At 40.9% G+C, this 27,766-nt stretch overlaps 1 protein-coding gene and 1 long non-coding RNA gene across 2 annotated transcripts in view; one reads left to right on the forward strand and one right to left on the reverse strand.

Annotated features, from left to right (window-relative positions):
• The window catches only part of LOC120725590 (pituitary adenylate cyclase-activating polypeptide type I receptor-like), a 44,851-nt gene extending 21,045 nt beyond the window's left edge, over positions 1–23,806 (reverse strand). The window contains exons 1-3 of the mRNA XM_040018619.1: positions 23,552–23,806; positions 22,622–22,730; positions 591–698 (exon numbers count right to left, since the gene is read on the reverse strand). Of these exons, the coding sequence (XP_039874553.1) occupies positions 591–698; positions 22,622–22,730; positions 23,552–23,659 (325 nt within the window). The 5' untranslated portion in view covers positions 23,660–23,806. The remainder of the gene's footprint in view (positions 1–590; positions 699–22,621; positions 22,731–23,551) is intronic.
• Positions 11,143–25,731, forward strand: LOC120725606. The gene is made up of 3 exons (XR_005694158.1): positions 11,143–11,270; positions 15,149–15,162; positions 25,722–25,731. It is a non-coding gene; the product is annotated as an uncharacterized LOC120725606 (long non-coding RNA).
• Positions 25,732–27,766: the final 2,035 nt, after the last annotated feature.

A 27,766-nucleotide genomic window follows, 5' to 3' on the forward strand; every position in this document is an offset into this window, starting at 1 on the left:
TAGTCGCAAAACATGTAATTGTTTTAACCAAAGAAAAAGCTAATAAAAATCTTAATGTGGATATATGTGCATTATTTACACACGTATGTGTAAATATAAAAACTGCTAAATGCAACAGCTCATTATAAAGAAAGAATTTATTTCTGATGGTGTCACAAGGACTTTCTTTGAGGAGACAGCAGCCGAAAAGGATGTCAAATTGTGATGAATGAACCCTGCAGACAAGATTTCAAACCACTTCTGCCAAAAACATCCTAGAGCATATTATATATATATATGTGTGTGTGTGTGTGTGTGTGTGTGTGTGTGTGTGTGTGTGTGTGTGTGTGTGTGTGTGTGTGTGTGTGTGTGTGTATTCTTGCCAACAAACATACATGAATACATGCTATGATTCTCCAGCATTGATTCCAGCCTGCATTAGCTCTGCGGATTATCCAGTGAAGATAATTAGACTTAGTACTGGTGCGACAGCACAGCATCCAAGAATCGGATTTTTACATTATATTATTTTAACAATGCTGGTGATCAGATGATTTGGCTGTGAGGATCTGTGCTGTTCTGTGTTCACTGAGGCTGGTGCAGGAACCAACCTTGATTGCTGGAGAAATGCTGGAAGACTTCAGAGCAGGACAAATTGACCACCTGCCCAACCTCAGCTCGCAGCCAGCACCCGATCTCATCCCACTCTGTTTTACATCCTGCAAACAGAGACAGAGGGGGAAGCAGCAGAAAGTTATTAATAACACTGTCACAATGCTTACAGTATAGACACTCAGGTGCTCAAGATTTAGTGCAAAATCCAGCTGCAAAGCTGAACATCTCTTTTGTCAACCTTTAGTGAGAATAACTCTACTTCCACAAACCGCATCCTAAAAGTTTGTACTTATATTTTAAATTTCATAGGTAATTAGAACAGGTTAAGTTCACTAAATTTATGCAAACATTTACAGCTTTACTTAGTGGCTTTCCCAATTGCAATTTTTACAAAATGTACAGTACTGTTCAAAAGTCTTAAGCTACCCCTCATATGTTTACAAATGGGAAATAGGTGCAGCCTTGCTTATATTGCAAGGTGAAGATCCCAACAATCAGTCAGCCCCCTATGAACAAGCACAAGCGTCAATGGGAAGGAAAAACTCCCTTTTAACAGGAAGAAACCAGTAGAACCAGCCTCAGGGAGGGGCAGTTTTATCAAGTTTATAAAGTTTTATGAAAAAAGAAAAGTTTTAAGTCTAATCTTAAATGAAATGTGGCTTGAGATTTGTATAACTTAACTATTAAAACACGACTATTCTGAATGTTACTTGAGTATATTTTCAATGCTGGACTTTTAATTAATTAGCTTCAGCTGATTAGCTCTGTCAATCTGTCACACCAATCTGGAAAAATAGCAACGAATCACTATTCCATTCTCTCTCGTCTTCAGGGCTCAGACTGTGAAACAGGAAGCAAACTTTGTTTTGAGTCTGAAAACCTTCTCGTGTTTTCTGATAGTGTGTGTGTGAGTGTGTGTATGTTTGTGTGTTTAGTCCCCATTGCCGCATTTGATCACAAATACTTCCACAACTATTAAACTGACATTACAGTTTGTTTCAGACATTTTTGTGCCATTCAGGATGATTCGCAATTACTGTGATGATCCCCTCGCCATCAAGCACAATCATTATGTTTCAAAGTTATTGTCATACGCACAGCAGAGAAACATGTTTCCCTGTACAATGAAATGTATGCTTTACTGTCAACAACAGATGTCAAACAGAACAATCCACATATAAAATAGATAAGTAAAAGAAATAATCATTAAAAACATTTTTTTGAGAAATACTGTAGAAATACTAGATATGTAAATAATATATTTACATTTGGAAAAAGAATCTGAGCTCCAATAAGCTATGTAGATATTACGCTATATGCTACATCAGTGTTTGTATTATCTCTGTTATAGCACCAACATTATCTGGTGTCTTTATGTGCACCACGAAGGAAAAATGAGATCTAATGCTTTTCAGTCGTCCGTCAACAGCCTCAGCATTTCGCATGTTTATGAAAGACTGAGTACATTTCAAAAAGCCCTGAACTCCAGCAATGTTATGAAGAGTTCCCTGCAGCGTGACATACATCCTGCTGTTTTATTTATGAAGAACGGAGCAGACGCATTTAAACCTCAGGCCTTCATGTGCAAACACGGTACATTCAGGTGACCTGATTGCCAAGTCACGTATTCACTCTCGTATAATTAAAATTGGGTATTTATATTAATCCTGACCTAATAAATCCAAAGTGATGCATAACACCAGCTGACAAGTCCCGTCCACAGTCTTGTAGCTGTGATTGGCCCACATTAAAAGCGTTCACTTTTTTTTTCATCAACTACATTCTATATAAAGTGCGGATTACTCGCCGGTGTATAATGGACTAATTCATTTTTCACTGAGTTGACAGATTTGACAGGAGAAAGTGGATGATTGGATGGAGTAGCTTGTCTGATCAATTTTAATTGTGCTGATAAACGGAGCGTGTACTGCACCAAATATCTGCAGTAATCTCAGTGCACCGTGGATAAATGTCAACAGCAGTGATGAATTAAAAAGGCAATGTAAGCAGATATTTTTCTTCATTTACCCCAAAGGCTGAGGTGAGATCAAAATAAATGTCAAATACATTTTAAGCAGGAAATCTCTTCTCCGAAAAAAAGAAAAAAAGTATCAAATCCTCAGGCACCATAAACTTCGAGGAACATAAAACAGTTTCGGAGGCTAGAGTGATTTCTGAGTAAAACATAAACACAGCCCGCCTGCATCTGAAATGGAGATTACTGCTCTGCACTCGGCAGGATGTTGGTGAGGCAAATTTTGTCCTAGTGCTGCCATTCATTTGATTGTATTTGTGACCCTTAATGTAATAAATACTTTCTTAACTGGTGACTGACAAAGGGAAAAGTGTACCAGAGGCTGTATGTGAGAAAATAAGCAGTAAGTCACTTAAGATATAATTTTTTATTGCCAAATCTCCAAGGTGCTCTACTTTCTCAAATCTGGTGACTCATTTCAGTGAGCTTGTTCAGTTTGGGGTTTCATGTTCTTTCCTAGAATTGCACTTTATGATAACCCAGATATATAAAAAGTAATATAGCACATGATGTAGGTCCGATGGCCTTAAGATACCATTTGATGGGCAGACGGATTGACCTTATGTCCACTAGTGATGTTTTTGTGCAACTCACTGAGTGGGTTCTTCAAAATAATACCTTTTCAGGACAAACTAAGTCAGGAAAAGATGACAGCTATGGATAATAATAATGGATTGCATTTATATAGCGCTTTTCGGGACCCCTCAAAGCGCTTTACAATACCACTATTCATTCACTCTCACATTCATACACTGGTGGAGGCAAGCTACAGTTGTAGCCACAGCTGCCCTGGGGCAGACTGACAGAGGCGAGGCTGCCATATAGCGCCATCGGCCCCTCTGGCCAACACCAGTAGGCGGTAGGTGAAGTGTCTTGCCCAGGGACACAACGACCGAGACTGTCCGAGCCGGGGCTCGAACCGGTAACATTTTCCAAACAAAATACTGTGCGGTGCAGAAGACACAACGATGATATGTTTGTATTTGTCAGGCACAGAAAACCCCTGAATGAAAATCTGAAGTTCAGCTTGGATTATTAGCTATAGGCCATTAACTTTTTGGATGGATTTCAGAGGACAATGAAGGATGCCTGCAAACCTAAATCATCAGAAATAGGACTATCTGAAACCCCATGTAACATGCAGACAGTTTTCATTACCTTCTCATTAAGAAAATCTCTTTTAGGATGTGAGACTGAGACATTCTGATCAGGACTCCCGAATCCAGTCTATGAGCAGCATTTCGCACAGATATAAATCTCAGGTGTTCACACTGGCTCATAACAAAGTTTTATAACTCGAGAGAAGCAAATTGATCAGCTCTAAACCAAAGCAAGAGCAAGCTCATAAACCTTACTTTGCCGCATGCTACAGCATCAAAAAGATTAGAAAGAAAAAAAGGGAAACTGCTGAGAGTAATAATACTTTATGAGAGATTTTTACTGAACTCCCAGGAATCCGCTTCAGAAGCACGGCAACAATCAAGGACAAACTAGTCTGGAGGCCTCTTTCTGCTCCAAACCAGAAAATTGGAAGTTGTTGTTGTGGTAATTGCAATTAATGTGAGAACCTGATGAAAACTGACAATCTTAAAGATGTGTTTATTATTAAAATCTGCCCTAGCACCAGTTTACAAACTGCTGATTAGTTTATTCTTAGTTTGTTCCCAGAGTCTCTCAGTTCTCCCTGGATGACTCCATCAGGGTTTGTTTTGTGCCTGTTTGTTTTTGTTAGTGTCCATGGGCGGGACCCATTTAAAAACACGGTAAAAAACAAAAAGATGATCCAAAATCAGGTCATTTAAAAAGGTAAAATAAGACTCTAGTCTGGTAGTTTATGTCATGGTCCGTGGGAGCAGTATCTGGGGAGTGTTCGTGTTGCCTCAGTGGCCACGCCCTCGGGTGGACCATCAGCATCACACCTGTATTCCATCCCAGGCAGCAGGGCTATTTCACCCAGCGCGGACGGCTGATCCACCCCAGTCCGTTAGTCACTCTTGGTAATAACTTGGGTCTCCTAAGCTCTGAGTTTTTCAGGCATTTTGTTACCTGTGTTAATATTACGCCCTCCTGCCTGTTCTGCGTGCAAGAGAACTCCCTCTGTCTCCGTCTTTCCCTGCTAGGATTTTCCCACGGACACTCTCCCCTCCGAGCCCCACGGTCTGACTCTGATTATAAGCCGCAGCATTCTAATTCTTCTTTAGTTTTGACTCTCTGTTCTCCTGCACCCGAGTAATTGTTTCCCCTTTCTGTTGCATCTTCCCACGATCCCGATCACGGGTTCCCAGGGCATTTCAGTTCCCGGTTTCCTCAGCTTGAGTTATATTCTCGTTCCCTTGGTTGTTCCTGGACATTTATGTTAAAGAAATAAATCTGTACATAGTTCCCGTGAATTTTATATTGAGTTTGCCTTTGGGTCCCATCTGTGAGTGTAAACCTTGGTTCCTGACAGTTTAATCCATTTAAAATATTTCTCTAGCTGGGCCCGCATCCCCATTTTAGCGTTTTTTAGTAGATAAAGGCGAATGGCTTAAAGATGAATTGAGCTGCAGTTCGGGGAAGTCCTCCGAGGGGACTTGCGGCAGCTCCCGGGCCTGGCAGATCCCCATGTACTAATGAGAAGTGAAAGAACTGAAAAACGGAGGGTGGGGCATGAAAACGAGAACGAACAGCTTGTAGAACTGAGTGGTCATATATAGATGAGAACCGGAAGGGGCGTGTTCAGAGGCGTGGTCACACTCCTGAAATTCAGATAATTTATCTCCAAGTAAATTTTTCCTTATTTTTCCCACCTTTGTGATTTCAGGTAACAAGCAGGCAGAAACAGTAAGGCAGCCTGTGGGATTACATCAGAGAACAGTTGAGAAAAAAGAAACCAGTGTATGATAGAAAGCTACTGAATTATGTAAAAGTGACAAAGGGCAGCAAAGATGTATGTAGAGAAACCGATGAAGCTAATGAGATTTCTACACATACAGAAACAATCGCTTCTTTCTAAAGCTTATTATGCATCAATAGAAACATATTTTTACCTATTACAAGAGCAGAACTGAAAATTATTATGCTCATTAAAGAAGCATTACAAATTATCCTGTTGACTAGACTATCAACATCCTTTTTCTCCCTCCTGCCTTATCTCCCCCCTTCTTCCTCCCTGTCCTCCTCCATATGTCCCTTCATCCCTCACTCCCTCCATCTTCTTCTTTATCTACTCATTGTGTTCTTAATGTTAATGTTGCTCATTTTTAAAAGAATTGTGTATATTTATTGCATTTTGCTTGATGGTTGTGTGATTTCTGCTGACTGTACAACAAATTGCCGTTTAAGGACAAAGATTTCCTTCATCCTTGACCCCCTAGCTTTCTCATTCTTCTCAACCTTCCTTTCTCGCTTCTTCTTATCTCCCTCCCTCCCTGTCTTCCTCTTTCCTTGCCTTCCCCCCGTCATCTTTTTCTACAGTTCTTCACTTGATGTCTTCCTACCTATCTCCCTCCCTGTTCAACCCTATCTCTCTCCATCCTCTTTCCCTTAATTTTCTTCCATCTGCTTCCCTCTCAGTCTTCTTCCCTATCTTCCTCACTGCCTTTCTACCCCCATTTATTCTGTCCCTATCTTGTTCCTTACCTATTTTCCTCCCTTCCTCTCAATCTTCCTCTGTCCCAATGTTCCTCCCTCTATATCTTCTTCCCTTCCTCCCTCTTTATCTTGTCATGTTTCTGGTCTGCCTGGTTAATGCTGTCATGTCTGTGTCTTGTCATGTTTTCCTGTTTATTTTGAAAGTCCAGTTTCCATGTGTTTGTGTTTTAGTTTACATTTCCTGTCCATCATTATGTTTATCCTGGTCAGCTGTTTTCCTCATGTGTCTCCACTTTCCCTGATCACCTCATGTGTGTATTTAAGTCCTTTGTCTCTTACTGTTCATTGTCAGGACGTCTGCCAATTTGAATGAAGATACAGAGAAAGGAAGGCTGAGAGTGTCATGGCGGGGTGCGTCGGTGTGATTGTTAGAGTGGACCCAAAAGCAGACACTGGAGGAAGGAGCTGGTTTGCAAACAGAAGATAGGGTAGCTGAGAGCCTTTATTGCATCAGCCCTTATTCATTTATATATATAGATATCTCTCTCTCTCTCTCTCTATATATATATATATATATATATATATATATATATATATATATATATATATATATATATATATATATATATAGATAGATAGATAGATAGATAGATAGATAGATAGATATATCTAGAGATATATAGATATATATATATATATATAGATATATATAGATATATATATCGCCCTCTCTCTCGGCATATATATATATATATATATATATATACCGAGAGAGAGAGCGATATAAAGATATATATCTCTATATATAAATAAAGGCTGATATAATCTTCATTATATAGTAGATTAAACAGCTCAGCACTGAGTCATGAGCCCTGCAGGTGATTTTTAAGCCGTGTAGTGGCTGCTGACATTTATGTGAGACAGAGCAGTGACTCTGTCCGAGTGAAATTCCCATTTTCTCTCTGTGCCTCACTTCATCTGTATAAAGCCACCATGTCTAATCCATTATGATAATGTTTTTCTGTCCCACAAAACCAACTGCACTCATCTAATCAGATAATCCGCAACCCGTCGTAACCCTGGGAAGCGATAGTGAAACAGGGGTGCATTCGCAGAGACCCCTGGATGGTTGGACTGTGTGGCTGTCAGGCTGACTCGGTCTGGTGTTCCTGAAGTCGAGGATTCAGAAATGACAAAGGGGATTGTGTGGAGTGATGCTTCACATCATCTGTCATCTCACTCAGTGTTTGTTCAGTGAGTTGGTATCTCAAGGGTTGGCGCTATGAATTGTGGGGTTGTTTTAACACAGCAGGTCACAACCAAACACACAGACGATGCATGTTTTACAGTTCATGTCTTCATCTGTTGGCTCCATTATGACTAGAAGTGTCAGTCTTTCTTTGGGATGAAATAACTCAAAACCTACTGCATGGATTGTCTTGAAAATTGTATGCAGACACTGAACACTTGATGTCCACTGGATAATTCTGATATCCGTACTTTTCTTGTACTGCCACATTTTTGGTCCCCTCTCTGTTTAGAAAAATGCAAATGCCTTAATAAAGCTTAGATGCAATTCTGCACCTCTGCTTTAGTTAATTTAATCTATACAGAAGTTAGTCCCTGCCACCACTTTTAGCTGCTTGTTGGTATGGTGGACACTGCCCTAGTCAACAGTGAGAGGAGAGGAAACCTCGGTCCTTAATTTTGAACTAGAACATATGAAACACCTCTGTGGTGGACTGGCGCCCTGTGTACATCTCCCCTTGCCCTTGGCAGCTGTTTTCCCAATGCACTACAACTATATAGTAGGGCATATGAAAACTTTCCTGCCCAGCTCTGCACCGCTCAGTGAGCTGCATACTTAGTTAACCTCATCCTGCAACTCCCTCTTTCAGCCAGTTCATGCTCAGCTAATTCAGCATACCTTTGATCACTCACTCACACTTACCTTCTGCAACCCACAATCTCTGGGCAACCCTAATTAAATGTAATTAAACTGCAAACCTGGTGATAAATTGTTCTCGTCTGTACCACAATCTTCTTTTGGATCCCTTTGGCTGTCTGTGACAGTTCCAGGATAAAGCTTGCATGCTTTTTGTGATACTTAAAAGCAAAATAACCATAATTAATCTCATTAAAGACAAATATGTGCAGCAAAAAAATTAGATTTAAAAAAAAAAGCTTGTTATGTCTCCGCTAAACCAGCTAATTATAAAAGAGCCTCTTCTCCTCTTTCATGGCTTTCCATCCACACTAAGCCAGAATTAATCACAGCCTGAGAAACAATGCTTTTCAAACCACTCCCTGTCAAGAGCATCTTGTTGTGAGGGGGGTAAGATCTACTGTGGATAAGGCGATTAAAGTAAAGTTCTGAGTAAAAACAATGGTTACATAGTGGGTACAAGCTTGCAGTTAACTACCTGCTGGGGTTAAGCTCGAAATAAAAGATTTATACAAGGACTAAACTGTCATCAAGGATTAGGAAAATGCATTCTCCAAGATTGCAGATATTTCTCACTGATTATAGACAAAAACTGGATCCTCAAATTTAAATCTGGTGAGAGGGAAACGTCTTCTTAAGCACACTGCATGTGGGAGGATTGTCATCAGGTTTACACAGAGAGGTCTAATCCTTACAGAACAAAGAGAACAGTTACAAAATAATTCAGTTTCATGGCAGAGAACGAACAAACCCAAACCGGAGTCCTATCTGTTTTCTCAGCTGCAGCATTGTTGACAGTCAAAAAGAGAATAGCTGAAGGGAGACCTGATTTAATTATTGAATTTCAGGTGCAGAGCAAAAATGATCTGGCAGCTTGTAGGGTTGAATTTAAATCAACTTGCTACAATATAAAGCGGCAGGTAAATTCATTAAAAGTCAGACATATCTAATATTAGAGTGCACTGTATGCCGTTGGTTGTACCTGTACCACGTATTGAAAGCTCCATATAGAAGCTCTATGAAGCTGTAAAGGTGAGAGGATGCCAAAATGGGAACCAAATGTGCTAAAATTGCTGCTTTTCTAAAGACTTGGTGCACGATGACAGTGTGAATTAGGACACTGGCATATCCTGACACAGTGACAGCACGTGGGCTTACTATACACAGGAAAAAACAGATGTGGATGCTTTGAAGTGCACCCACTGCCAATACTACATTATAGCAATTTAGTAATGAAATGCATGAATCTACTCAAATATTTATGTATGTAAGTACAAATTTACTTTATTTTTAACCACTCTGTACTTCTACACCACTAATTTGCAGAGTTTTGCAATATGAAGTGTCTTAGATTAAAAGAGAAAGACCACCTTGGAATTGAGCAGGAAGCCTAAGGGTACGTCTTTCGCCATCTTACAATGGTGTAATTGCAGGCATTCCACAACTCTTTGTAAATGGTACTCATGGCCATTGATCAATGGTCATAACAATTTGCATGTTAATGATCAAGAAACTGACCTCTCAGCCGATTGTTCATTCACTGGTGCTAGTTTCAGTCATTGTGCAAATGTACTGTTTATAAGATTGGGGAAACCTGCAGGCTAAGACTGAAGAAGTCACTTGGATGAGTGACAAAACGTTTCTCCCACTGAAAACGCTACGTCCAGATGAACAGAATCAACCTTTTGTCTTAAGGTGACAGATGTGGATTGTTTCGGTATAAATGCACTATATCAGATAAAAGTATTGGACCACACCTCTTAATCTTCTAATTCTGGTGTTTTCCGTCCCATTACCACATTCTAAAGAGCTTATCAATTTGAGTGTGGTACTGTAACAGGAAAAGTGAATAGAAAAGCCAGATTGTGAAATGACCTCCGACTTAGATTTTCTATGATCAACTGTAAGGGATATTATTGCAAAGTGGAAATGTTTAGAAAAGCAAAAGTGACAAACCAAGTAGAGGTAAATGCTGGGTTGGCCAAGTGCTGAGCTGCAGAGTAGTAAAACTCCCCAATGCTTTGCTGACTCGACTGCAGAGCTCCAAACATCCGCTGGTATTAACATCAGCACAAAACCTGTGCACTGGGAGCTTCATTTCATGGGTTTTGAAGGCTGAATTGCTCCTGTAGGTGCAATGTGTAGGTTTTCCCACTATTTTTGACCATGTAGTGTAAAAAAAATTTTTAATCCATTTTACTTAAAAAGTCAGTGGTTCACCATTTACAGTTAGCTCCATAATTCCTCTGTAAACCACCACAATGGATTTGAAAACAAACAACCAACATGTGGTTGAAGTGCAGACTGCAGGACTTAATTCAACAGATTTAAAGATTTTTGCATTAACTGTTTAGGAATTTCAATCATTTTTACACACAGTCCCCCATTTTCAGAGGCTCAAAATAAGTGCAACAATTGACTGACAAGCAGTTTCATGGCCAGATGGTGCCTGTTCCCTCATGGAATTTCATGATTATTGAAGCAGACATGATATCTGAAGTGTTGACTTTGTGTTGTACAGATTTTCAGTGTACGTTGAAATAGGAGGCCCAAAGACATGTTGGTGCAATTGACCATTGGACTGAAAAAACAAAATAAACTAATCAGGAACAAATTTAGGAGCGGCCAAATCAACAATCTGGTTCATTCTTGAAAGGATTTAATGCACTGACCAGCCCAACAACTTCAAAAGCCCCGAAAGACCAAAGAAGACAACTAAAGTGAATGATGGCTTATTTCCATGGTTAAGAAAAACAACTTCAAAACCTCTAACCAAGTCAAGAACACTCTCAAGTGTACAATCAAGGGACACCTTTATAAAAAGAAACAGAGAGGGCCAGGAGGGCCAGATTAGATTCTGACAGAAACCATCTGAAAGAACCTGCACGGATCTGAAAAAAAATCTTGTAACAAAATAATGGGAAGAGAAAAGTATGGAGAAGATCATAAACAGCTGAAGCATCCACCATTAATGTCAAATATCGTGGATGTGATATTATATCATGGGTATGCATTGAGCTGGATCATAGTGTTTAGTGATGATGTGAATGCTGATAGAAGTAGCAGGATGAAATCTGAAGTGTGCAGGGCTCTACGCTTTGTTCTGACTCAGCCAAAAGCCTGGTAGAGGAAATATAGTACTTTGTGCTGGATCTACAATAGAAACAGTCACAAAGATTTTCATCTAAGTATTAAAAACAATCTTTATATTTAACATGCTCCTGGGTGAGAAAATCTACCCTTTTTTCGGCTGTAAAAGGGTAGATTGCCTACTCTGGGTTGGAGAGTTTAAGTACTTCGAGGTCAAAGGAGGCATTTGACTGGGATGCTTCCTGGGCACTTCCTAAATGCAGACCCAGGATGGATAAATGGATCATCACTCTCTATGACAGCTCACTTTTCACTGCCGTTAAGTGTGGCCATTTGGAACAGTATGAAAACCTTTTGATTTTCAGCAAGCTCTGACATGGTGTGATACAAGTTAGTTCAAGCATGACACTGCTGTTAGCTGCAGCTTACAACTTACAATCCTGTCCTGTCCATGTTTCTCACAGGACTGTCAGAAGACTGCAGACTCTTCATTCTGTTCCATATTTGTTTCCACAGGCCTTTTTAACAGGTCCTTTGAAGTGTATATGCACCAAGTTTTATATTAAGTTGTTTACCTCAAGCTGTTTTGTGTTCCTCATACATGTTGTGTTGCTTCCAACTTCAAATTAAACTTTTGCTGTCTCTCAAGTGGTGCAATAATAATTCCCATAAGAGAGTTCCCGCTTGGAAGTGCTTAAACTTAGATCTCTGAGCTTGAGTCATACAGACACTGAGCCTGAGATTAGAGGTGTCAATGAAAGAGGCACAATTATGTGATCTATGTTAAGGATTTTTGCATTTGTCCTCATTCATTCATGTAACAAAAGCCAGAGCGAGTGCAGCCAAAACCCCAAATTATGGAAACTTATACTGTTTCTGACATCTTTGTGTTCAACTGCAGGGGGAATTGCAAACAATCATCTCAGAAGCTGAAATGTTTTATTCCCCAGTGCTTCTGGAGTTCTATAAACTGCTAGAGTTTACAATTAACTGAAATGTCGAGAGGTTGATGATTCATTTTAAACATTTCCTTTCAGATCAAAGGGTTTTAACCCACACTGAGCAGGGATCTATTCTTAGGCTTTGATTAACAGACATCTCCAGAGTATTATACACTTAGCCATGAATGTCACCCCATTTAGGATTAACAGTGACGTATGAAGTAACTTTGGACACAAATGAGCATTTCCCGAGCAGCACTGAGGCAGCAACTCGATAACATCTTCATTTATTATACAGCATGAATTGAACTGACTTCTCAGTGTTATTAATGTTAATGTTTATTGTGCAAACAGATGTTTTTTGGTTTGTTTGTTTGTTTGTGTCTTTGTCTTTTTTGGATGACTGTACACATATGGTTGATTATGATCACATGATCATATTTTGCAATAGAAACCTTTGACTTACTACTTCTAGAGCAGGACATACTGGAGTATATTTATGAAGAACAAGTACTTTGGCCCCAGATATGGTTGTTTTAGAAAACATGAGTGTCATGGTCCTGGGTCGGTTGGTTTCTGTGTCTTACCTGTGTTCCACGTTTAGTTACTCTTGTCTCAGTGTTTCTTGTTCCCTCTGTTCCCCTGGTCACTCATGTCTCCATGTCTCCGTTTCTAGTCCTGTCTCTGTTTTCATTCCCCCAGTCATACTGTTAAAGTGTCTTGTCTGCATTCACATATTTGTCATGCTTCCTGTTTTATTTTGATAGTCCTTATCCCATGTGCAGTTTATTTAGTTTTGCTTCCTGTTTGTCTCATTATGTGTGATTATTCCCAGCTGTGCTCTCCTCCTGTGTTTCGTTCCCTCATTACCTTCTTGTGTATTGAAGCCCTGTGTTTTCCTCTGTCTGTCTGTCTGTTGCGTTGTGCCCTCTTTGCTGTGTGGTTCCTCTGTGTTCTTAGTTTTCTAGCTTCCCAGTGTTTACTTCTTAGTTTGGATTTGATTATTGTGAGTGTATTTTATGGATTATTTTTCCCAGCAAATAAAGCTGCCATTTTAAGTTTACTTTTACGTGTACGAGTTCTGCATTTGGGTCCTTCATCCTGCCAGCCACACAGCTTACCATGACTATGAGACTGCTTTTTAAAGCGACTTGAAAATTAATCTATTGATTGAACACACTTTTTTTTTTTCTGGGTGACATATAACAATGCTTGCCGTAAGTCTGAGTGTGGTTGGGTAAGGAGGATGTCGTGGCAGTGGCAAAAGTTCTAATTCCTGGGGATGGGAATCGTATAGAGAACCGGTTCCCAGTAGTTCATTTCCTTGGAATTGTTATTCTGCTTGCCTGCTCATCCTGTTCATTGGTTCCAACTGCACTTGTGCTACAATCAGCTGATTTCACTTAGTGTGTGGGGGAGGAAATTGGCGATGCAGCGTGGATATGGACATTTTATTTATATTTCATTGCACTATAAAACAAGAGCGAAATGTTAAACGGAAAACTGCATCCAGGACAATAACAGCTGCATTATGTTGCTAACTCAACTTTGTTTCTTTGTAAGCATCTGCACAGACAGCATGCTAATGCTAAGCTAGCCAGTAACCCAGAATAATGTTAAAGCTAAGTGAATGCCAGACCCAGCCCAACAGCCAGACCCTAAACTTCAGCAGGTAGCAAACTGAAGCTTGGCTGTAGCCCGCATTTCTACCTGTTCATGTTTCAAAAAGTAGAATCACTCTGGCGACCGTGTATTCAATGGGATACGGATTTGTGTGTGACAACTTGAAGACTTTCAAATTCAAATTCAAATTCAAATTTTATTTGTCACGTACACAGTCATACACAGTACGATATGTAGTGAAATGCTTGGACAACTGCTCGTGACCTAAAGAAAACAAAAAAAAGGAAAAGGCTATGAATAAGATAGGAAATAAATATGAAAAATTAAAAAGGGTAAATTTAACTAGGAAGGAATAAAATATAAATTAAGGTTAAAAATGAAATAACTGTACAACACAAATTAGAATGAAGGGTAAATTTAACTGGGAAGAATAAGATAAAATATATAAATTAAAGTTGAAAATAAAATAACTGTACAACAAAATACACAATATAGAACTATATAAGAATGTATGAAGAAATCTAAATATAAATAATATATACACAATAACAGCAGCTGTACAAGTATTAACCGGAAATGAAGAATATAGTGACCAGTGTTGTGCAAAAACAAAGTCCAGAAAGTCCAGTGTGTGTGTAAGAACTGTATGTGTGGGTCAGTACTGTGTGGTGGTGTGATTGAGAGACCGTATCGCCTGCGGGAAGAAGCTCCTCCTCAGTCTCTCTGTGTTGGTCTTCAGGGAGCGGAATCGCTTTCCTGACCTCAACAGAGAGAACAGTCCGTTGTTGGGATGGCTGAGGTCCTTCACGATCTTCCTGGCCTTGGTCCAGCACCGCCTGCTGTAGATTGAGTGCAGGTCAGGGAGCTCGGAGCGGATGGTGCGCTCAGCTGACCGCACAACCCTCTGTAGAGCTCGTCTGTCCTGCATGGTGCTGTTCCCGAACCAGGTTAAGATGTTTCCCGCCAGGATGCTCTCTATGGTGCACGAGTAAAAGTTCCTGAGCACCTTGGAGGGCAGTTGGAAGTCTCTCAAGCGTCTGAGGTGGTAGAGACGCTGTCGGGCCTTTTTCACCACGGTGTTGATGTGACAGGACCATGACAGGTCCTGCGTGATGTGAACTCCGAGGTATTTGAAGCTGTCCACTCTCTCCACTGGGCACTCGTTGATGACGGGGGTCTGGTAGTTCCTCTCCTGCTTTGTGCTGAAGTCCACTATCAGCTCATTTGTCTTACTGACGTTTAGAAGGAGGTTGTTCCTCTGGCACCAGTTCTCCAGATTCCTAATCTCCTTCAGGTAGGCCGTCTCGTTGTTATCAGAGATCAGGCCCACCACGACGGTGTCGTCAGCAAACTTGATGATGGTGGTGGAGCTGGTAGTGGCCACACAGTCATATGTGTACAAAGAGTACAGCAGGGGGCTCAGAACACACCCCTGGGGGGCTCCAGTGCTGAGAGTGGTGGAGGCTGAGACATGTCCGCCCATCCTTACTGCCTGTGGTCTGCCAGTTAGGAAGTTGGAGATCCACTGACACATAGATGAGCTGAGTCCCAGATGCTCCAGCTTGGTGGTGAGTGTGGAGGGAATTATGGTGTTAAATGCAGAGCTGTAGTCTATGAAGAGCATTTTAACATAATTCCCCCTTCTAGTGTCCAAGTGAGTGAGTGATGTGTGGAGGAGATGAGAGATGGCATCGTCTGTGGAACGATTTGGACGGTAAGCGAACTGTAGTGGGTCCAGTGTGTCTGGTAGTGAAGAAATGATGAAGTCTCTGACCAGGCGTTCAAAGCACTTCATCACTACTGAGGTGAGGGCTACAGGGCGATAGTCATTGAGAGAAGCAGGGTGGGGTTTCTTCGGGACAGGAACAATGATGGACTCTTTGAAGCATGTGGGGATCACCGACTGAGATAGAGAGATGTTGAATATCTCAGTGAACACAGGAGCTAGCTGGTATGCGCAGTCTCTTAGGATACGACCTGGGATGCCGTCTGGTCCTGCTGCTTTCCTGGTGTTCACTCTCTTGAAGGCTCTCCTTACTTCATGCTCGGAGATGACGAGCACGTTTCCGGTGCTGGCAGCATCTTCCTGTCTGCAGCCGTTAGCGCCGCTAACACTAGCATTGTTGGAGACCTTAGCTGCAGCCTCGAAGCGAGCATAGAAAGTGTTCAGCTCGTCTGCCAGAGTCACGGCCGCGTTCGTCATACCGGTTGTTGGTGCTTTATAGTCCGTTATTGTCCTTAGTCCCCGCCACAGGCTCCTAGAGTCACTCTGTTGGAGTTGTGACTCTAGTTTCCTCCCGTAGCGCTGCTTCGCCTCTTTCACCGCCCTCCGCACGTTATATGACGCGGCTTTGTACGGGTCCATGTCCCCCGTCATGAGTCCCGTGTTGTAGGCAGCGGTGCGGGATCTCAGAGCGTCGCGGATGGTTTTATCCACCCACGGCTTCTGGTTGGGAAACGTTGTGATAGTCTTTGTCTCCACGGTATCATCCGCTAGTTTCCCGATGAATCCCACAACCGCTTCCGTAAACACGTTGACGTCATCGTCGGAGCTGTTCCTGAACATGCCCCAGTCTGCGTCATCGAGTGCGTCCTGTAACGCGGCCACCGATTGGTCCGTCCAGCGCGCGACCTTCCTCTGAACCGGAACTTCCTGTTTCAGCCTTTGTTTGTATTTTGGCATGAGGAAAATGGCGGCGTGATTAGATTTGCCAAACGGGGGGCGGGATTGTGCCTTGTAGCCGTCCTTGACCGTAGTGTAGCAGTGGTCCAGTGTCCTTTCACCTCTGGTGGGGCAGGTGATGTGTTGATAAAAGTTCGGCGCTGCGCGTTTGAGGTTGGCGCTATTAAAGTCCCCCGTCACAATAAGCGCAGCGTCCCGGTGTTGTGTCTGGTGCTGTGTGAGTGCCTCATGCAGCTCGCATAAGGCGGTGACCGTGTCCGCTTGTGGTGGAATATAAACGGCACTTACAATGACCGATGTAAATTCCCGAGGTAGATAAAAAGGACGACACATGATGGACAGTAGTTCCAGATTTGGTGTGCAGGAGCGTGTGAGAGGAACAACGTTCGCACTGTTGCACCAGTTGTTGTTCACCATTAAACACACGCCGCCTCCCCTTGACTTCCCCGAGTCCCGTGTCCTGTCCATGCGGTGAACCGAGAAGAACTCGGCCGGCTGGATGGCGTGGTCCGGCACCGCTGGGTTCAGCCATGTCTCGGTGAAGCAGAGGAGATTGCAGTCCCGAATGTCTCTCTGGAACTTTATCCTGGCCCTGAGGTCGTCAAGCTTGTTCTCCAGTGACTGGACGTTGGCGAGCAGGATGCTAGGCAGAGGTGTGCGGTGTGCACGAGCTCTCAGCCTGTTCCTGACGCCGGCTCGCTTTCCTCTAGGCCGCCGCCGCTTCCCTTTGTTCTCCCTCGAGATCTCACTCGGCCAGCTCGGATCCGGAGTTAAAAACTTCGAATTGTGAGTACATTGTATACCAATAGAAACAAGAGTGTCACTGTCATACCTAATGTACCCAATGGTGATGGTTTTGCCGATTTAGAAACGCTGAAAACTAACTTAAAAAACAAAGACAAAGAAAAAGTGGTCGGAGCAGTCGTGACGGCAGCCGACCTCACCGGCGCCATCTTAGAAAAAAGATGACTTTAGGTTTTTATTGTTAAATGGTTCAAATTGTTAAATTAGGAGACGATGCATTTCAGGTCATTTTACAGAGAAATGCAAATGTAATGTAATGAGTAGTAATGAGTAGTTATTTCTCCTTGCAGTACATAAGAATCAATCAGAATCAATAAAGAATCAAATCGTTAAGTGATGTCGATAATGACATTTGAATCACTAAATTTCCATCCCTACTAATCCCACATCAGAGTTATAGTTTTTTTTTAATTTTCTGTGTTTACTTTGTAATTATCCTGATATGTTCAATATTAGATCATCTTCAGCAATATTTTTACCAAAGATTCAAAATGTGCAGAAGGTTCATTGTTAAGTATTCTGAAACTGAAATTCAGTAAAAGCATCATCAGTTGCAAACAATCAGTTCATTTATGAGAGAAAGGAATGGTAAATGGACTGATTCTTATATAACGTTTTTCTACTCTCCTGGAGTACTCAAAGCGCAACACACCGCATTCACTCATACACACAAGCACTGTTGTCTATGCTTTGTCAGTGCTTCCTAACTAACATACATTCATACGCATTCATGCATCGGAGAGCAAGTGGGGGTTAGTATTTGGCATGCAGACTGGGGGAGCCAGGAATTTAACCACCAACCTTGCAATCAGTAGATGACCTGCTGTACCTCCTGAGCTACAGTCACTCCAATCCAGCGGCTGGATCAATACAGAAAGGGATTGATCTCATATGTATTTGTTTATATAGTTTTTTGGTAAAATCATATTTGTCATTTCAATCTCACAAGCAACTCATTTAATGCCTGGCAAGCTTTGAAAAAAGAAATAATAAGGATAATAATAAGGAATTAATGAGGACTGCTAGACAGCCAGATGATGCAGCTAACTTGGTGTCACTTGAATGAATTCTTTTGAGAGATCCTCTGTTCTGCTGACTTAGAGATGCATAAAAGACTGACATATATTTGATGCCCTTGCTACAGCATTTGAAGATATCTTCTTTTTCTTTCAACTGCTCTCTTTAGGAGTCGCCACAGTGGATAATCTGCCTCCATCTCACCCTATCCCCAGCATCTTTTTCTGTCACACCAACCCTCCACATGTTTTCCTTCACTACACCAATGAAACTTCTCTGTGGTTTTCCTCTTTAACTCCCTTTCTGGCAGCTCCATCCTTAAAATCCTTTGTCCAGTATATCCACCATCTCTTCTCTGCGCATGTTTAAACCATCTCGGCCTTGCCTGTCTATCTTAATCAATCCACTGTCCCTCATATGTACACATTTCTAATTCTGTCCATTTTAGTCATTCAGAATGAAAACCTTAACATCTTCAGCTTGGCTTCCTGTCTTTTTGTCAGTGCCAACATCTCCAAATCATAGCAAGCCTCACGACGTTCTTGTAAACCTTCCTTTTACACTCTTGCTGATATCCTTCTTTTTTAACAAATCACTCCGTCTTACTCCACCCCGCCTGCACAATCTCCACCCTGTGTATTTAAACTAACCTACCATTATTACCTCTGTTTCTTACAGTTTCACTGTTACGCCTGTCTCACTCTCACACTTGCTTCTACTGACTTTCATTCCTCTTCTTTCCAGTGCATTTGATGCCTTTGTTATCTGTTGAAGATGCTGCTGGATGTTAAGCATTCACTCAGCCTTAACATCACTGGCTTCTTTAACTGGCTTGGTTTTAGTATGCTGTCTGTGCAGATGCTTGCACATAGCCAATGATGGATTAGCAGTATAATGTATTTGTTTTACCCTGGTCACAAATTCCCCTCTTGTCCTTATGTGCAACAAAAATAAAAGTAATCTTCATATCACCACTCCACAAAAAATGTAAATGTTTTGCCATTTTCCTCCTCCCTGCACATGAACCAAAATCACCTGATTGTTGTGCAAGTGTCCAGAAAGAAAGGAGGATATTTAATTGTTTTCTCTTTCAATGTGTCATTTATGCAAATAAATAATACATTATATTGCTGCATAACCCAAAAAACTTAATATGATTACAGAAATCGGTTGCTGTGTAGCAGATTTCCCCCAATGTTCCAAAGGACCTCCACAGGGGAGAAGAATGAAGAAAACATGGACAAAATGAACCCTCAAACATTGATGATGCTTCAGAAGATAAAAGTAACGCAGCAACGGAAATTACATAAGTATTGTATTTTAGATGACGGCATGGTCCTTGATCCTATCATTTCCAACAGCATTAAAAGTGCACCTGCCTACCCCATTAACCTTTTCTCAACGGCTGAGTATACTCTTGTTGCATCAGCATGCTAACATACTCACAATGACAAGCTGTGCATTAGAAAGCTCTTATTTATTAACTGTGAAGATATTATTACTTTTACAGATGTTTGGACAAATATACATTTTCCCCCTGATGATGGGACAGAAAGTTAGAGTATTGTTAAAATGTAAATTCCATAGTAATCAACAGTATTTTTTAAAGATTTTAAAGGTCCGCAAACTTGAAGGACTTATCTTTCTATGTAGACTAAAACAGATGAGAGCATGTAAATGGGCACTCTGGACAAAATATCATAGCGATCTGTGCCGGGACCAGTATCCTTTACATCATACATGCTTCCATAGGGCAATATTATTAGAAAACACTGCATATATTTTCCTTGCTATGCAGATGATATTCAGCTATATCCGAATGAAGCCGGGGCATCGTAGAGAAATTTGATATCTTACCCAGTGATATCTGACATGCAGACTGGAGCAGCCAGGGATTAGTAGATGACCTGCTCTAAGGCCTGAGCCACAACCAACTTTGATTGTGTTTTTCCCATATTAATATTTCTTCATTGGCTCCCTGTAAAAGCCAGAATTGAATTTCAAATGCTTTTCCTCACATGCAGAGTCTGAACTAATCAGGCCCTATCAGATCTTAAAGACCTCATACCACATTATGACACTACAGCACTTCACTCTCAGATTGCTGGTGTACTTGTGATTTCTAGAGTTTCTGAAAGTAAAATGGGAGGCAGAACCTTCAGCTATCACGCCCATCTCCTGTGCAACCAGCTCCCAATTTGGATTTAGAAGACAGACACTTTCCTATGTGATGAAACCTATACTTGGGTGGATCAGGTGACCCTATTATAGGTTCAGACTGCTGCAGGACTTCAGGCGATACACTGTGATGCACAGAGCACTTCTTTGCAACCAACAAATTCAACTGTCAATACAAATAAGTGTTAACAGGCATTAGATTGAATCAAACCATCACTTTCAAATTTGTAGCTAATGGCATCACATTTCAAACTGGTACAGCTCATGTAACATCTGTTTGGGCCCCTTACCACTAGGAGTGATCTGCATTTCTCTTTGGGTTCTATCTCTGCATGATAACACATGTCATCTGCACAGTTGCTATTATGCAAATGGAGCACAAACACACATTTTATCAAAAGACATTTGTCTCAGTAATGAGCAGCAGATGACAACTTTGCACCGATGTGTTGTGCCACTTCACTATTAATTAAGATCAAATTAGTTTGGAAATGTTAAAGTTCATCACTCTCACAGAAGGGAACTTTTAAGTTGTTGTTGTATTAGGGTAGTATCTGATGAAATGTCTGCCATGGAGACATTAAAGTGCACGGGGAGATGGAAGTTCATTCATTTTAAAAAATAAATAAATAATAATAATGAGTGAGTCACATTGGAAGAATGAGCAGGTGAGGCCTCACCAGGAGGAAGTAAAGGTGACAAGAGTGAGAAAAAGGTCATTATGGAGATAAAGTAGTGCACCAACACAATTTTCCAGTGTTACTGGCATTTTCAGCCTTTTAAAAGAAGTTCAATTTAACACAGCTGAACTACTACAAATAAACAGACTATAGTTTTAATGGGTATGTTACTATGATGTACTTCTTCTTAATATACTATCACATGACAAACAGTAACATTTACATAAGTAAAAGTAGGAATATCATATTATGTGGTGGTGTAAAAACTAAAGATGTTCTTGCATTCTAATGCAGTAGAATGAGCAAGGAGCACAAAATGTACCTGAAAGCTGTACAGACAATACAAGTGAATTAATTTGTCACTATTTTAAATGTATTGTGTTTTTTATCCTATATTATAATTTGATTTTAATCACAGAGGCATATTCTATATTGTTTTGTCTGTTTTGTCACTTTAAATGCGTACAGTCCTTTCTGTTGCTATTTCTATTCCATTAGACATATGAACTTTTACCACCTATTACTGTGATCGTTGTCAGAAAGAAAGCATCTACAGAAGCTTAAATGGATGGTTGATAAGGTTAAAAAGTAAAATTGGGTTAATCAGCTGATCTTTTCAAAACCATGGTCTCTCCTCAGAGGTTAAATGTATAGTATGCTGTGGTGGTCGCTGGTACATTTTCTGTCACTGGTTTGTCAAAACAGGTCATTTAAAGAAAGGAAACCAGTCAAAGCTGTGACTCTAATCTGTTATAAAAGAAATGCAGGTTTACAAAAAATAGAAAATTTAAATGTCTTATGTAAACATAATTTTCAGTTAATTCAAGTGGTTTACTTGCTCATTGCTCATTGATGAAAGCTCCAAATGTTTTCACCGGTATGGTTCTTTTTATATGTTTGGTCTTTATGATATGCATCCTGCACGCCGTGCTTGGATAGATTTCACTCAAAAATATGCTTATGTTCAAAAATGCTCACTAACTTTCCACGTAATTTTGTTACGTAAATACGATGTAAAATATTCACTTTAATGGAATCTGGTCAAATGAAAAATACTTGATTGGTACATATTCAGTTTATACCAAGCATATTTTCTTTCTTTCTTTCTTTTTTTTTTTTTTTTTTTTTTTTTTTTTTTTTTTGTTCCGTGTTGAAAGCAAATTGCCTCTCACAAGGACGCAAATATCACAGCACAAAGAAGAAGACATCCAACCAAACTGCAAATAGCGGAAACTTTAACCTGCACTGTGTTCCTCTGTGAGCGTAAAAACGCGTTTTGTTGTACCTTTCACTCCCCAGCCCATCTCAAAACTCCTTTTTTTTAGTTCAGCCCACATTCCAGTCTATTAAAATCCTCTCCCAGTGCGCCAACGTTTCTTGCTTATCTCTTGAAATGTTTGCGTGTTTGCAGAAACAGAAAGCAGCATCACACACTCACACACACGCGCGCGAACCCACCGCTGTGGTCGGTTTGGTTTTGCGCCTCGCTCCTCCTCGTCTGGCTACATATCTCACGAGCCCTCAGGTGCTGGGAGATGATGGCGCAGTCCGGATGAATTGCTTCGGCCTGAAAATAAGATCCAACTAAGTTATCTGCAGGAAAGCAGACACATGTTCACAAGGTGACTTTCTTTCGCTCTGAGCCTGATGGAGTTATGGTGCCAAACGGTGGCAGCGTTTTTGGGGGGGGGGAGCGACATGGAAGTGAAATGCAGTTTATTAAACAAACATCAACAACAGACATAGTTTTAGAGCAGATAACGAGCCTGCACTCTAGAAAAGAAAAACGACATTTACGCGTGACTTCCCTGATGTTTACAAGTTAATTCAAGTTGACATTTTGAGCCAGAATTTGAATCATACTAAAGAACAGGTCCCGCTTTTGCGAATTCATTCCCCGATCTGTATGACAACATCTCTGTATCCCCCCCGGCCACACACACACACACACACACACACACACACACACACACACACACACACACACACACACACACACACACACACACACACACACACACACACGTTTTCCCTGCTGATTTGCTCTTTGATTGATAAAGACGCAGGTTGATGGATGCCGGTCGCTAATTAGCGCCTCCAGCTTAATGAGGACATTTGCCGTTCAGGTCTGATGCACGCCCCGGAGAGAGAGCGAGAAAGAAGGCAGAGGACAATGTGAAAAGGGGTATTAAAGTAAAGATGTCATTAGGGCGTAATTGAGAAGATCGTTTTCTAATTAAAAGCGTTTTTGCGTGTTAAAAGCTCACACCAAAGGGACTTTGTTTCACTTTGAGCAGCTTTTAATCACTTCATGGATAACGGCACCTTGGCAGACAGGAAGATTCTGCGGCGAGTGCGCATAAATAAAAGAATCAAAATGCCACTCACCACGGGGCTGAACAACATCTGGAGATAAAAGATGAGGACAACAAATTTCCCCTGTCGTCCTTTCAAACCCTTACAGTTCATTTCCATGTTCTTATCTGTCTTCTTCATATCCCTCACCGGATGCCGATGAGACCGCAAATCCAGGTTTATTTGTTCTTTTTTTTCCCTCCTCTTCAAGCCTGACTTCTTCTTTATAGCCTCGGTGCGAGCATGTACTCTGTCAACCTATTTCTCCCTGCCAGCTGGAAACTTGAGGGAGAGGAAAGCTTCTCTCTCTCTCTCTCTCTCTCTCTCTCTCTCTCTTGCTGTGTGCAGATGAATGAATATCGCCATTCAGAGACATGGGAGTGGGGGTACGAGATATTAAAAATAAATAAATTTTAAAAAAGAAGAAGAAGACAAAGAAACAGCCAATGGCCTATTTTCAAGTCATATTTTTATATTTTGTAAATATTTATGACTAAGATGCCAACAGTCAGCCTAAAAGTGTAAAAAAAAAAAAAAAAGCTTGTATTTGTACACAGGCTAATAGGCAAACCATTTAATTATTAACAGAAGACATCATGACCTACTAAACAACGTGTAGGGGGTGGAGTGCAAGTGTCAAGCATTTAGAAATGTACTAGTCACATATTTTAATAACAATTGCAATGCTCACGCAAAAATGATGATGCATTTTAATCAAAATAAACAGTAGGTAACCATACGTATTCTTATATTAGCATAGGTGCCATGTCATTTCAGCTTGTGTGGGCATTTGCCCCCCCCCTTATTTATTTTTTTTTTCAAGATGGTTAGCAATAAATATTGTTAAATTGCTTTCATGGTAAGGGTTGGGTTTAGCATTGTTCATAAGAAAAAACACAAAGATGCTGCACTTATGTTTTTACAGTTGAGTGGTACACAAATGGGGGTTTTGGCACTCTGATTTGGAGCTATATAAAACTGCAGAGCCAGTTTACTTTTTGTTAATCCAGTTGTACCAAAGCTGTCCGTGATTTACGCAGAGGGTGTTCATGTAAAGCTGCTTCATGCAATAAAGCTAGAATTTGACAAATATGTTACTGACTACATGAGAATTAAAAATAAAATGAATTAGTCTCCTTTTGTTTTTCTTGGAGAAAACACTGATGCTCTGCTTATGTCCGCTGACTGGTTGGTTAACGACTTAAAACTGGAGATGCTCGCTCATAGCTTTTAAAATGATAAGTACAACAGACTTTAGAAGCACATTGGAAGCAAAGCATAAAAAATTGTACATGAATCTGAAAGGAGCTGGTTGGGGTGGTCCCTGATGAGTGCTGTCAGGTGGCTGCTGGCAGAAATTCTCTGCTGCTGCTCTTTGATGTGTGAAATCTAAATGGCAAATGCAGTAAAGTGGTCTTTGGAGCTGTGGCATTCCCCATCCTTACAGAGAGGTACTTTGCAATAAGCAAAATGTCAAAAACAAAAGTAAAAATAAAAACCAGAACTTTGCCTGTATTCTATCAAATACAATAAAACATTTTTTTATCTCATCAGTGTTACATTTTTAGGTTACAGCTCTATAGGGTTCTACTGATTCTGGACTTGTAAGCACCCGCTACGAGACCAGAGAGTCATAGTTCCCATATTTAGAAAGTCTCTGGTATCAGAGCTTATGGAAGCTGTGAAAATGGTGATAACTGTGCAGTTACCTGAGGCTGGAGGGCTGAATATCTTTTTAAACAATGAGCAGTTTGATTTGAGTATATCTGAAATTACTAGAGGTGTGCCAGCAGTTGTTAAATATGAGTAATTAACAGTTAGTCTGATGTGAGAGACAACCATCAGCTTGTTAAGCTGTTTCAACTTGCTTCTTTGATCTGGCGCCACAATCACTGTTGATCATGGTCCCAGCAGGCCAGCATCCTTTCACTTCCTGTCTCTCTCATCTCCTGCTATCTCTTTTGCTGCCATGTGGAGTAGAGTCAGGCCTTGGTGTCCTGCCCTCAATCCAGCCACCATACCTGTCTATCGTCCATCCAGCCATTTTCCTCTATTTGTCCAATTCAGGGTCACAGGCGAGCTGGAGCCTGTCCCACTTAGGGCAAGAGGCGGGGTACACCCTGGACAGGTGGCCAGATCCTTCACTCTTCACCTGGTTGTTGTCACCTTTGCAGCAGTAACTTGGATTTCAACTCACGAGTAGTTCTTGAGTGTACCTTCTGTTTCCTGACCTTGTTCTCGCACCAAGCTTGGACTCAAGTCACTTGCGAGACTTTCATGTTGTTCATCTGCAGAGGAAGGATTTTTCTGCAAATCCAAGCTGCTTTTATCTCCTTCAAACTCACCTGCCTGCCCACTCTCCTCTGGCACGGCCTTCTGGAAGCCAACTGCCAATCACAAAGAAAACAAAATTCAAGTCGTTTGTTAACAATTTTGGCGAAATAATCTTCTGCAACCATATTTACCTGCTCTCCTCTCTGGAAGTTCCCCGTGCCCCCAAAATGACTCACATGATCTTTGCCCAAAAATCCTGTTATAATAAAAGTTATTAAAAAATGTGTTTTTCATTACAACTCTGTCATCACTTTCCAAAGTAGAGGAGACTGAAAATTTTCATGACTAATCATTGGAGTTAAAGATAAGCAAAAAAAAAAAAAATCCAAGTTGACACACACACTGGTTTGAATACAGAGTTTTTGGATGAAGAAACCGGCTGGGGCAGCAGTAGTGTTAGCTTTCACCTGACAATTTGCTAAGGTAGTGTGTGTTAATGTTTTCACTTGTGTTGCTTGCTGTGTTTTGAAATGACCACATAGTAAATCTGGGGCTAAGTGGGAAGATAGATCTGGCCTCGGAGCTGCTCTGAGCAGGAATTTATGGTGTTCTTTGTTGGGGAAAAAGAAGCACAGTAAAAGTGTAATAAAGATGTTCCTTCAGAAAATAATGCTCATCTCCCTCTCACACCAACAGGTCAACACTATCACCCTAAGTGGTAAACCACCCTAAGTCTCATTCTGTAGTTGCTTTTGTTGAGACAACGCCGGTCTCTGCCATTCTTTTGGTCCTGGTAGAGATCACGCTGAGATGTTTCCATGTTTTACACAATCCTTTTATTACCCATTATTCTTACAGATGCATCTGGAGATCAGCACACTGCATCCTATGCAGTCCTATGCTAAAGGCTGATCTAAAGAACTCCACACAACAGTTACAGTTATAACCTCTGGTCTCCTCCTCCCCTGCAGTAAACACCCCCACAATGGAAGTACACTAGTACAGTGGCCAAGGGTGCTGACATCCTGACCCCCACCTCCTTTTAAGGTAGTGTCCATTTGCCCTTTGTCTGCCCCTCACCCTCAGTAACTCTTGCTTCCTGGCCTGGGGGTGGGGGTTGATTGTCCTCCTGCCCTGCACCCCAGTTCTTTGTTCCCATTCCAGGCCTTCTTACACCCATTAACGGCCATATTGTAATATTACAGTCAATCCCAAACTATATTCTCTTTAACTCTGATGTATATTAAGGAATCTATTCTCAACACTTTCTTCCTGTTTAAAGCAAGACATATTTTTTATCCATTTAAACTGCATCAAAACAGGCTTTGAACAAAAGCAAGTTAATACGCAGAGTACTGAGAGTCTCATTATCATCTATGATTTGATTCTTTTAATAAGAGTATATAAATGAATGCAAGGTTAGTGCTGATGCATTACATGATTGTGTTCTGTTTAGAAAGAGTGACATATATGATTTGGCAGAATATGAATGTATCAGTTTACTGTAAAGAACTGCAAAATGTGGCTGCAATGAAAGAACAGCTGTCAAAGTACCCAGAATGATTTCAAGAAATTCACTGACTGGACTCAAGTGTTACCGTATTTATGCCTTTAAACAATGCAGTCTATACTGGAACGCTCAAGGTGGTTTTCAAATGGGGTCACCCTATACAGTTTTCAGATGTGAATGTGGAGCAGTGCAGTGCTAAAAAAGCCAAAGCCTCCCCTAAAGAGTAGCTTTCCAAGAACAGGAATATAGGTTTCAGCCTTGAAGTGCTTTTCAGAGCGACCGAGTGATTAATCTATCGAACATTTTACTGCAACCAGAGCTCTTATCAAACAATAGAGGGACGTCGTGAAGGTTTTCATCTTTCTCCAGGTGTGAAACTGAAAAACAAATGTCTCTGTAAAAACGTCACACGTTATCAGGGCGTCACCTCGGCACGGGTTTCCCATAATGGTGATCCTATAACA

Source organism: Simochromis diagramma, unplaced genomic scaffold (assembly GCF_900408965.1).
Source record: "Simochromis diagramma unplaced genomic scaffold, fSimDia1.1 OVJJ01000205.1, whole genome shotgun sequence".
Lineage (NCBI taxonomy): Eukaryota > Metazoa > Chordata > Actinopteri > Cichliformes > Cichlidae > Simochromis > Simochromis diagramma.